At 40.5% G+C, this 12,222-nt stretch overlaps 2 protein-coding genes across 6 annotated transcripts in view; one reads left to right on the top strand and one right to left on the bottom strand.

Annotated features, from left to right (window-relative positions):
* Positions 1 to 8,017: 8,017 nt before the first annotated feature.
* On the top strand, positions 8,018 to 9,694 carry LOC124009376. The gene is made up of 4 exons (XM_046321161.1): positions 8,018 to 8,561; positions 8,692 to 8,793; positions 8,908 to 9,117; positions 9,288 to 9,694. The coding sequence occupies exons 1-4, from the start codon at positions 8,400 to 8,402 to the stop codon at positions 9,504 to 9,506; spliced, it is 693 nt and encodes a 230-aa protein (XP_046177117.1). The 5' UTR covers positions 8,018 to 8,399; the 3' UTR covers positions 9,507 to 9,694.
* Positions 9,687 to 12,222, bottom strand: part of LOC124009360 (unconventional myosin-Ic-like) — a 37,190-nt gene continuing 34,654 nt past the window's right edge. For all 5 annotated transcript variants that reach the window (XM_046321140.1, XM_046321112.1, XM_046321148.1 and 2 more), the window contains 5 exons: positions 11,946 to 12,081; positions 11,758 to 11,828; positions 11,548 to 11,645; positions 11,193 to 11,292; positions 9,687 to 10,957 (listed from right to left, as the gene is read on the bottom strand). In XM_046321140.1, coding sequence (XP_046177096.1) covers positions 10,931 to 10,957; positions 11,193 to 11,292; positions 11,548 to 11,645; positions 11,758 to 11,828; positions 11,946 to 12,081 — 432 coding nt within the window. In that variant the 3' untranslated portion in view covers positions 9,687 to 10,930. The remainder of the gene's footprint in view (positions 10,958 to 11,192; positions 11,293 to 11,547; positions 11,646 to 11,757; positions 11,829 to 11,945; positions 12,082 to 12,222) is intronic.

Raw genomic sequence — 12,222 nt, 5'->3', positions numbered from 1 at the left:
CACACTGGTCCTTTTTATCGGGTCCAACCACAGGATTAAACAGAACACCTCCATGGGTCCAACCCCCATAGTGTCTGTCTCAATGGAAGGATGTTGTGGAAAGAGACGGGGGTGGTTTAAACTGGCTGACCCTTCCACCTGGACCCTGACAAACAACATCTGCATAAACAAGGACTCAAGGACAAGCCACATGGAGTCACTGTGGAGCAATGGTCTGCTTTTTCATTGTGTCTCCTGTTCTGTCCTTGTGTATCCACTGTCCTGTCAGCATCTTGTGCTATAGAACCTATGCTATGATTCCTTGGGTACAGTCAACCCAGTTAGTTTGTAAGCCATGAGCCGATATTCAACTCATAATGAAAGCCATGTTCAACAAAGACCAATTTATAATAATGCTTACTGCTCGCTCTTAAATGTATTTTGATGTCCTTTCAACCATACATTGTGTGGTATCATAAAATATAGTGCACTTTTCAAAATAGAACTGTGTAACTGTGTAAAATACATGCCCTTTGTTCTTCTAAAACCTTACCAATGTGATGTTTATTGATAACAACCTCTTCATGCCCTTATATTAATAGTGCTTACAGTGCAGTTTCTGTCTCTATGGCTGTGAAAGATCCAGCTGCCCTCTGAAGAACTTTAGGGGGTGTCCATTCCAAACACCAATGAGGTCGGCCCTCTGTTTCCCTTCAGCAAACAATATTAAACAATATAAGACAAGATATTTGTTTTACCTTTGAGAGGATGATTATGGTCACATCGCTGAAGGGGTTACGTTCGACTAAATCTTCAACTTAAAAGGATTTGTTGAAAAAGTGGGTAAAATGGTGAGATTAAATTTTTACGTACAGCACATTTCACTGCTCCACAGCTCAGATAACACAGTGTCTGTAATCAATGATCTGACATGACACTGGATTCAATTCTGGATACATTGTAATAGATACCAAATACTGTTATAGTTAGTAGTATGTGTACATGTACAACGTTTATACAGGATAAATATCAGACAGTACCGCCAATCAAAAATTCAGTCGCCCCTGGCATATAGAGAGAACGGATCATGTCCAAATAATAAGTTCTCTCTCGGACAAGAAGAGTTTATCTTAGTGCATCTAGGCTCGGGTCAGCTGACAGAAACTCCACCAATCAATCCACAATGATTTGTACTAAACATTTTCCCAATACATTTCTCACTGTTAAAAAAGCCCCCGGAGAGGGATCAAAATTAGTATCCAAATGAATGTTGACAGTTTATGCTTGTTAGGATCTTTAGGGCTTCTCTATTCCAAATAATATGGCAGAGTATCTATGTACAGTGGGATGTTGAGATTGTAGAAAACCCTTACAATTGGCCATGAGTACTTCTCCGAACCCTCTCTCAAACTCTCTCTCTAGCCTTTAGAGATTAACTTTGGGACTTCTTGTAGCTGAGGTAGGCTTCCAAACCCTGACCTCAGCCTAAAGTTAAAATGTCATCGCTAACTAGAGTCAAAAAGAATGCCTCAGCCCTGCTTGCTTGGTCCCCAAGCTCTGTGGTACACTACACAGGGCGGACTTCCTCTCTGGGTGGAATGCAACGAAAAGAGTCCGCAGCCCTTAAAAACAGACTCCACCCACGAACACGTGTAGATCTATACACGTAAACCGTGAGTCACGGGATCAAAACCGGCACCTCTTCCGGAGACCACCACACGGTGGCACTCTTTTTCAGAGCTTTAAAGAAATGGATTGCTGTGGTCAAGTACTGCAATAGAGCAGAGCAGAGAAAATGTTCTGTGTTCCAGGGTATCGTGAGTGCTCTCTTGATTGCTAAAATTTTGAAGGAAAGGTAAAGAAAATTTTAAAAAAGGTATTGAAACTAAAAAGTGACCACGAGAGGGGGAATCTGTCAGTGTTCCTCCTAACTGTGAGAGCAGAGGGGGGAGTCACGAGAGTGAGGGAAGCCCTTCTAGAGAGTAATGATTTGAAAGGGGTAGTATGTACAGTATGTGATGCATATAGAGCTTCTCCCCCACAACACACACAAACATAATCCCGCGACCACATCCCTGTTAGAGTTCTCTGCTCACAAAAAGAGGAAGTAGGTACTGTATCTGTCCATCAGGACTGTTGTCCAGACCACTGACCTGTAGTTCACTGCCCACTTCCTCTCTCCAGGTCTGAACCTGACCTGTGTGCATGAGCCAGTTGGGCATGAACAGTAACTACACAGATACACACTCAGATAGTGCCAAGGCTGTGTACAAAACTACTTGGCTGATTTTGACTGAACCCTAAGTCGATTAAGAAGCTTCTGTTTATTTTCCTATTCCGAAATCTCAATAGTAAATGTATATCTCTCATTTGATTATGTTGCTTTATGACCATGGGCCTTAGGGTAATGGCAGAGTGCCATTTCATCTCTACAATGGCTCTAAATAACAGAAAGTGGGATGGATAGTCATGATGGTGGTGGTAATTATGGTAAAAATAGTGACGATGTAGTTCTCTGAGACATTCCCAGGGCTGCCCCCCCCCCCCCCCCCCCGGGAAACAGAAACTCCTCTCTCTGCTATTTCTGTCATGGTGAAATAATGGTGAATATGCCATCCAGTAACCACCTGCCACTCTCTGCACAACTGTGATGAAACGGCATGCTTCCGCAATCAAGAAAATTACTAAACTCTTTCTCTCATCATCACTTGCCCTCTGCCCCCCCTCTCTCTAAACCCGCCCCCAAAAAATAACTGTTCAGTCATTCACAATTTGACAAATTAAAACGAGCGAGAAGTCATTATCCAAATGCTCTGAATATACACTACATGGCTCCGGAGTCCAATAGCAGCGAGCTTTACACCACACCAGCTGACGCTTGGCATTTCATGAAGCTACGAACAGTGTTCCAACCAAGAACAGACCATTTTAACGTGCTATGCGCTTCAGCACTCGGCGGTCCCGTTCTGTGAGCTTGTGTGACCTATTACTTTGCGGCTGAGCCATTGCTGCTCCTAGACATTTCCACTTCACAATAGCAGCACTTACAGTTGCAGGGCAGAAATTTGCCGAACTGACTTGTTGGAAAGGTGGCATCCTATGACGATGCCACATTGATAGTCACTGAAATAGCCGAATCCACTCATTGTAATTCTCTCTCTCTCTCTCTCTCTCTCTCTCTCTCTCTCTCTCTCTCTCTCTCTCTCTCTCTCTCTCTCTCTCTCTCTCTCTCTCTCTCTCTCTCTCTCTCGTTGTCACTGTTGCCAAGGCAACTATACATATGGACAAATATACACAAGAAGAAAACAACAGCAACAACAATTGAGAAAGTAAATCTCATATATTATGACAGGCCAGGACATAATCTGCTGCAAGATCTACATTTTCTCCTAACAAAATGCAGATTTTCTCCTCAACAGGTAGTTCAAGAAAACCTGCAATCCTTTCTTTAAATTTCAGGTTTTTTTTGTGATATTAGCATCCTGTCTCTATGTCCAGGCTATGGTCACTGAGTCTGTACATTGCTAATGTCTTCCTTTGAATTCTTTGATCTTGACAAAGTCTTGTGAAAATCTGATATCTCTATTTAGAATTTGGTAACATTGAAGTTTGTGATTAAATTGAGATTTCTATTCATTCTAATGTTGTTATTTGTGGTTGAATGGTTGGATTTAGTTGGTGCTTTTGCTAGTCTGAAGGGTCACTCTCTGGTTACGGTTTTTGCAGAAATAAGCCTTGTAATTCTAATATTCTGGATCACAGTGTGTTAGGTGAGTCCAGAAATGTGTGTCTCTTTTCTCAATTTGGAATGCCAGGGGGAATCTCCCAAGATCTGCCCTACAGGCTAGGTTTGGGGCATTTCTGGGCACACCTAGAATGTTTTGACAAAATTCCAGGTGTAAAACTTTGGTGGGGCATTTATCCCATGAGGTATATTTTAAATTGTAAAGGGGGGCCCACATTTCTCTGCCATATAGAAGGATTGGAGTTATGACAAATAATACATCAAATCATTTAACCCAAATTGTAATTGGTGGGTTAAATTTATATAGAGTCTTTCTAATTGCAAAATATGCTGGGAGTGCTTTATCTGTTAGAGACTTTATGGCCATGTCAAACTGGCCAGATGATCTTCTAGTCAGACCAAGGTAAGCATAGTTGGTGGTGTTTCAGGGTTGGATGAGATCTGGACTTTTTCTGAAAGACCATTGCTTTGCAGTCTTTCCTGTTAATTCTCTCTCTCTCTCTCTCTCTCTCTCTCTCTCTCTCTCTCTCTCTCTCTCTCTCTCTCTCTCTCTCTCTCTCTATCGAGAGAGAAGAGAGACAACTATTACTCAGTCAGACTGTGTATAACACACAGAGGTGACGCAATGCAATCTCAAGATGGCACTAACCTCTAGAAACCACTCATTTCGAGAGGGGTTGATTGTAATCTGTTCTCTATATTTCCTGGCTGGCAAAGTACCAGGATGTTGTCCCTGGTTTCGAGAACTGAATTTGAAAACATAATCTTAATGCATCTGAGGAGTTGAATATATGAAACTTTTGTAACCTTCAAATGATACATTGTAAACTTGATACACAGACAATGAATACAATGGCTTCCATATTGAAACTGAATATATACCTATTTAATTTCAATATTAAATATAAATGTCAAACTAAATGCAATATTCATTCAAATCATGATATGCAAGTTCAATTTATGAATCCAATGATTCAATTTGTGCAAATCAATGTTTAGAAATCATAAAAATTCTGCTTTCTACACATTGATTTGACTATGCCAGGCAGACTTCGATATGTCTTGTGCAGTAGGCTAGAGTACACTGCTGTTACTTGCCAGGTGTACCATTTGATTAACTGTGCTGTCAGTCTCAAAGTAGTGACTTACTGTATCCTGCATGAGAACAGTGCTTTCACAATTACTTACTTTCAAAACGACTAATAATTGCATTTAGAGTTTTTCTGCTTTGCATGTATGGGAAATGCTTTTCATACTGTATATCCGCTTAGGTGGGTTGTGAAGTATACATTAAAGTGTTATTGAATATAATCACTTAACTAAAAAAAAGAGAGAACCTGAAGGAATACAAATTAATATAGAAAGTGTGTAGTATCTCAGCTTGTACAATCCACTCACTCATTTAACAATGTCACAAGGATAGTGTCGTTTTGATTTTACAGTTGAGACACTGGGGTGCTTCCCCATAGAGCACCCCACAACAACACAAAGTGTCGTCGATGAGAGTAGAGAAAAGAAACAACCAAAAAGATTGCGCAAAGGGATTTTCATTTCCGGGACTATTTTAGGCAGTGGTTAGTTCTCTATTTCTGGAACGAAATACTGTAATTGAGATAATAATGTTGTTTCATAATCTTCTTCTATAGCATCCATATAAATTAAGGTATAATAGTACATACATCCATATACATTAAGGTATAATAGTACATCCATATACATTAAGGTATAATAGTACATACATCCATATACATTAAGGTATAATAGTACATCCATCCATATACATTAAGGTATAATAGTACATACATCCATATACATTAAGGTATAATAGTACATACATCCATATACATTAAGGTATAATAGTACATACATCCATATACATTAAGGTATAATAGTACATACATATACATTAAGGTATAATAGTACATACATCCATATACATTAAGGTATAATAGTACATACATCCATATACATTAAGGTATAATAGTACATACATCCATATACATTAAGGTATAATAGTACATCCATATACATAAAGGTATAATAGTACATACATCCATATACATTAAGGTATAATAGTACATACATCCATATACATTAAGGTATAATAGTACATACATCCATATACATTAAGGTATAATAGTACATACATCCATATACATTAAGGTATAATAGTACATACATCCATATACATTAAGGTATAATAGTACATACATCCATATACATTAAGGTATAATAATACATACATATACATTAAGGTATAATAGTACATCCATCCATATACATTTAGGTATAATAGTACATACATCCATATACATTAAGGTATAATAGTACATACATCCATATACATTAAGGTATAATAATACATACATATACATTAAGGTATAATAGTACATACATATACATTAAGGTATAATAGTACATACATATACATTAAGGCATAATAGTACATACATCCATATACATTAAGGTATAATAGTACATACATCCATATACATTAAGGTATAATAGTACATCCATATAAATTAAGGTACAATAGTACACACACACACACACACACACACACACACACACACACACACACACACACACACACACACACACACACACACACACACACACACACACACACACACACACACACACACACACACACACACACACACACACACACACACACACACACACACACACACACACACACACACACTATTATAAAGGGGTTTGTAAGTATGAAGGGATTTGTAAATAAACTGTTAACTATTAATTTTGAGTTTATACTACGATAGAACCCCGTTAGAAAATAATTTCACACGCTACAAATGTAAAGTATAAAGGAGTGATTATAGATGTTTGAATCCCAGTAGCTGATGAAGGGCAGGTAGCCTAGCTGTTAGTAACGTTGGACCAGTAAGCAAAACGTCGCTGGTTCAAATCCCCGAGGTGAAAAATCTCTTCACGTGTCCTTGAGTCGCTCTGGATAGGAGCATCTGTTTAATTTCTAAAATGTTAAATGTCTAATAAACATTTAGTTTCATTACTGAACTCAGCAGAATATCATATATAATGACTAATTTGGCTAGATTGCATTTACACTGTAAAAAGTTACAGAACAGTTTGAGTTTGATAAAAATATGATAACATTGAGTAATTCTACAACAATGAACAATCATCATATTAGGCCCTATTTACCTCAAAATGATAGCAAAAAATGAAAAAATGTAATTATGTGCTAACTAACCTCTACACTTAGGCAATTGGGCAGGTTTTGTGAATCATTTGCTGAAACCGCTACACAAGCTGCTGAGAAAAACTCCAGACCACAACAGAAACTGAAGACATACATAAATATCAAAGGATGCAGCTAGGATGTGTCAATCACAGATTGCTATCTCTACAAGGTAAGTCTACTCTGTCTCTGTCCATCTCACTCTAGCTAGTGTTGAGCAGTACAGATGTTCCATAGCTGGACCGCCGGTGGTAAACTCCTTTATCTCTATAGGGCTGGTTTAGATACTAAGAAGTCTGTGTTACGACTGGAGTTGTTACTGCAGTTTTTCTCCCTCACATAGACTGACTGGGGTTGTTACTGCAGTTTTTCTCCCTCACATAGACTGACTGGGGTTGTTACTGCAGTTTTTCTGCCTCACATAGACTGACTGGGGTTGTTACTGCAGTTTTTCTCCCTCACATAGACTGACTGGGGTTGTTACTGCAGTTTTTCTCCCTCACATAGACTGACTGGGGTTGTTACTGCAGTTTTTCTCCCTCACATAGACTGACTGGGGTTGTTACTGCAGTTTTTCTCCCTCACATAGACTGACTGGGGTTGTTACTGCAGTTTTTCTCCCTCACATAGACTGACTGGGGTTGTTACTGCAGTTTTTCTCCCTCACATAGACTGACTGGGGTTGTTACTGCAGTTTTTCTGCCTCACATAGACTGACTGGGGTTGTTTGCAATTACTATGTGTTGTGCGTGTTTGTGTGTGTTGCTATGCGTGGTAGGTAGGGCGACAGTGTGTGTAGAGACTGTTTCAGTGCAGTTGTAGTGTTGGTGTATGACTCCTGTATGGTGTATGGGGAGAGTTCAGCCTGACTCCAGTAGAGAGAGTCTATATTTATGCTCTGTGTCTCTGACCTACACTATGTAAGTCGCTCTGGATAAGAGCGTCTGCTAAATGACTTAAATGTAAATGTAAATGTTAAATGTGTTAGTGTGATGAGATAATGATACTAGCTGCTCTAGTCAATCTGTATAGTTGAAGCATGACAGATTATGCAATAGAAATGTAAAAGCAATTTCAAATTGAGCCGAAATATGCAGCTTTTACCGTGAATGCAGTCTGCTAACGCGGGAACATTGCCTTTACATTTCAATCACACTGAAACCTCAGCGACATGGATTAAATAGAGCCCCGGTTAGAAAGCAATGAATATGGAGTTTGGTAAATTCTCCAGTTTTCAATTGAAGGCTGGTGCTAAATTGTCATGGATCTAACATTTGTATTGTGGTTGTTAAGTAATACATATAAGAGAGTTCCACAAGTTACCAACATATATTGAGAATCGATTCAGATAAGGCTATATTTGTTCTGCATGCCGACTTTCATTCATTGACAAATGTTGACATAATTTTGCAATTTACCAATCACTCATCCTGTCCCTGTCTCTTCCAGATGTCTGTTTGGTGGCAGGTTCTGTTTCTCCAGTTTTTCCTTACCCTGAGCTGTGTGTACCCATGTTGTGCATCCCCTCCAGGCCTACTCAAGTCCTACTCATACTCCCTCAAATCCATCAGATGCACCCACACTCGGGTACAGCAGCTGCTCAGGAGATATGTGAGTTGACTCCTCTGCTAGCCTCTATTACTGGTGGCTAGTCTGCTAGAGCTTCTATGTGCCCAGAGACAACAGCTATCCTCCCCTGCTACAGGCTGTTATCATAATGTACCTTCATTTGTCTTGCCAGAAGGAGGAGCAGTTGGATAACAAGCAGTTTGAGGACAGAAGTCTGGAGTGGCAGACCCTACCCTCCCTCTCCACAGACTTCGACCACTGGCTTCAGATGAAGGTTTGTGTGTGACCTGTACCACCTGTTAACCTGCTGTGGTTTAATGCTTTAAAAAGTTACTATGGAATAGGAGATTGTGATATTGTGAATAATGTTATGATCTGGCCTGTACAGGACTGGGAGCGTCTGAGTGCTGCCTCTCGAGACCTGCACACCTTCTGGGCTCACCTGGACATGAAAAGAAGGGAGATAGAGAGGGAGGAGGTTGGACAGGGGGCAGCCCACAGGATGGGGAGCAGGGGCAAGCCAAAACCCAGCATACCTGAGAGAATACAGCACATTCTGACAGACCTGCGGGATCTCATGACAAAAGTCAACTTTCAGGTACAGACAATGTGCGCCATATACATGAACAGAGTGTATACTTATTCTCTCTGCGCACTATATTAGGTGTTCATGTAGCTACCCACTATGGCTACTCAGTAGCTACTGTATATACACTGTGGAGAAATGTTATGAGCTCAGTCTGATAAACCTCTCTGTGGTCTTTACAGTTGAGATGTGTGAACAGCTCCAATGTAAGCCCCACCTCTCCCCCTGCCCTGACCCGTGCAGTGAGCACTCCCTCCAGCCACCAGGCCCCATCAAAGTCCCTGTGGACCAGCCGCCTGGAGGGCTACGTCATCCTCAAGGACCTGGAGCGCTACCTCACCAAGCTGGCCAGAGACTTCATCCTCCTGAAGACCAAACACAGAGGTCCTCCAGGTACCTAGCCCAGGGGCAGATAGACATGGTATGCATGGATTCATATTCATAATGCAAACTAGTACTGCACAAGCCTGTGACGGGTTGTGGTTAGAGTCGCTTTTAACTTATTTTGTGGACTAGGGACAATGTTGGATGTGAGAATTTACAAATTGTAGTATTATGAATTATAACACAACAGTATTTTATGTAGTCAATGCACACAGTTTATTTCAGAAGTAACAAGGCAGCTAATAACACCAATAATAATGATATTAGTATTATTCATTATGATGATAATAATCAGTGTTATTATAAGTTGATAATAATTATATATTTCATTCAGTATTACTATGACAGAAATACAGTACTGTGACTCAATATTGCCAAGTGATGTCAATACCTGCTGTTGTTATTTCAACTGCATTAATGATAGGGTTCAATTAATCAATAAGGCCCGAGGGGGTGTGGTATATGGCCCTATATACCAAGGATAAGGGCTGTTCTTAGGCATGATGCATCCCAGAGTGCCTGGATACAGCCCTTAGCTGTGGTATATTGCCCATATACCACAAACCCCAGAGGTGCCTTATTGCTATTATAAACTGGTTACCAACGTAATTATAACAGAACACAAGTAGTTTTGCGTCATACCCATGGTATATTGTCTGATATACTACGGCTTTTCCGCCAATCAGCATCCAGGAGCCAAACTACCTGGTTTATCATTTCTAGTATTCCCTAAGATCATGATTTCTCATTGTTGTGAGATGCTCGGTTGACTTTGTTAGACTGAAACCAAGTTTACGCATAGTGTTACTGTATGTCTTACTCTACTCTGGGTTTCTCCCGGAGTTTCCTTCTTTTCTTTCTCTCTCTCTCTCTCTCTCGCTGACTCTAACAGCTGAGAGCTGGAAGAGTGTTGAGAAACACTACCCAACATCCCCTTTCTCAACAGTCCTCACTTCACTGTACTTTCCAAAGATGCCTTTTTGCCTATTTATTTACTTATTTATTACTTATTTATTTGTAAAATGGTGTTTATTTTTGTTATTATGGAAATCTAAATATATATATATATATATATATATTTTTACATACAAGAGCAAATATATTGTAAAGGACTACAAAATAAAGATGAAGCATAAGATTGAAAATGTGTTGTTTCATTTAATACGAGTTTTGTTAATAAACAGTATTATGAATTCCGGGCAAAACCTCTGAATCCATTTATATATGATAATATGTCATTTTAAATCAATAACTATCTAAATTAAGATTTATAAGTTCAATTGTGCTAACGGAGAACATAATGATCTTGTAGTAGGCAGTGTATGGCTGTGGTCTCACATTTAATGGAGAAAAATAACTTCTGTGTGGCTATAATCTGATTGGCTAAAGCAGGAAATCATCCTGTGGAATGATTGGTTCTCTGTGGATTACAGCGAGGTCGTCATCTTGGGTTGAGTTGAGGGGCCGTCTGCAAAACAAGTCAATTCACACGAGGCCATTGTTAGTCCCTAATGTGGATTATTGGTCAAAACTTCCAGTGAGAATATAGAGATGAAAGAGGTAGCTATCTTTAATACTCTACTGCTTTCCATTTGACAATCCCAGCTCATCTCGTCCTCCATCTAGAAGTCCTCACCCTCCCTTCCTCAAGCCCTACTGTCCTCATAATAATATGTTTCCTCCTCTCCCGTCTCCTGACTCACCACCAGCAGGTGTCCTTTCTTGCCTTTGGCTACCTTCAGCTCTGGTCCACTGGTGAAATCAATGACCCCCTCCTTCCCCCGAGCCACCGCAAACTTAATACTGCACACAGACAGGAGGAGAGGATCAGGGAGAGGAAAGGAGTGATGGGGTGAGATGGGATGAGAGAGAGGAGGGAATAAAATAGAAAGTCATTGTGAAAATAGAGTGTCATTAGCACAAACAGTGGAAGACAGTTGGAATGGATTGGCAAAAATGATCTGAAAAAGGTAATGAAGCTATCCAGTGTCCAGATGATCAGAGAAGCTCGACCATAGAGAGCCTATTCTAATTCCTAATTCTATGAGCCAGACCCACCTGTCCTGGCTGATGTTGACCTTGTTCTTCTTGTCCGCCATGGTGGCCAGCTTGGTCACAACCTCGATCACATGATCACACTGGAGCACCACATCACTCTACAGGGCAGACAAGGGGTCAGAGGTTAGGTACTGTACTTTATGGCACCATGGCAGTAAGTCACCATGACAACTGCTAGATAGAATAACCAGAATGAGGTCATCCTGTTACCTTCTGCTTGTTATCCTCACTGGGCACGTGCAGAACCATGAACCCATCAGTCAGAGAACTCACAGAGATGCCTGGAAAGAGAGGAATGGCACCCGCACCTCTGTTATACATTACAAACACATGACCACTACCTTAAGGCCCACCACCCCCGGTCCCTCAATCCCCTATGACTCCCAGCAGAAACTCACTCCTCAGGGCCGCGTAGTCGATCCTCTGCTTCAGCTTGGCCTCAGCCACCAGCACAGCAAAGGAGGAGGTGAGGAGCAGCTGGCGCGGCCGCGCCTTGTAACCCCTCCTATCATACTTAGTCACCGCAACTCCATACTGTCACAGACAGAAGAAGACGGGAATGGAGAGAGAAATGAAAGAAGAGTGACAGTGAGAGAGAGGGAGGGGTTGTCATAAAAAACAAACGTTTCTGTATCAATATAGATTCAAAGCAATATACGACTTTGTAGAGACACA

The sequence above is a fragment of the Oncorhynchus gorbuscha genome, linkage group LG02 (genome assembly GCF_021184085.1).
Source record: "Oncorhynchus gorbuscha isolate QuinsamMale2020 ecotype Even-year linkage group LG02, OgorEven_v1.0, whole genome shotgun sequence".
Taxonomy (NCBI): Eukaryota; Metazoa; Chordata; class Actinopteri; order Salmoniformes; family Salmonidae; genus Oncorhynchus; species Oncorhynchus gorbuscha.
The sequence above is the reverse complement of the archived record's forward strand: the minus strand, read 5'-3'. Positions and strand labels throughout refer to the sequence as shown.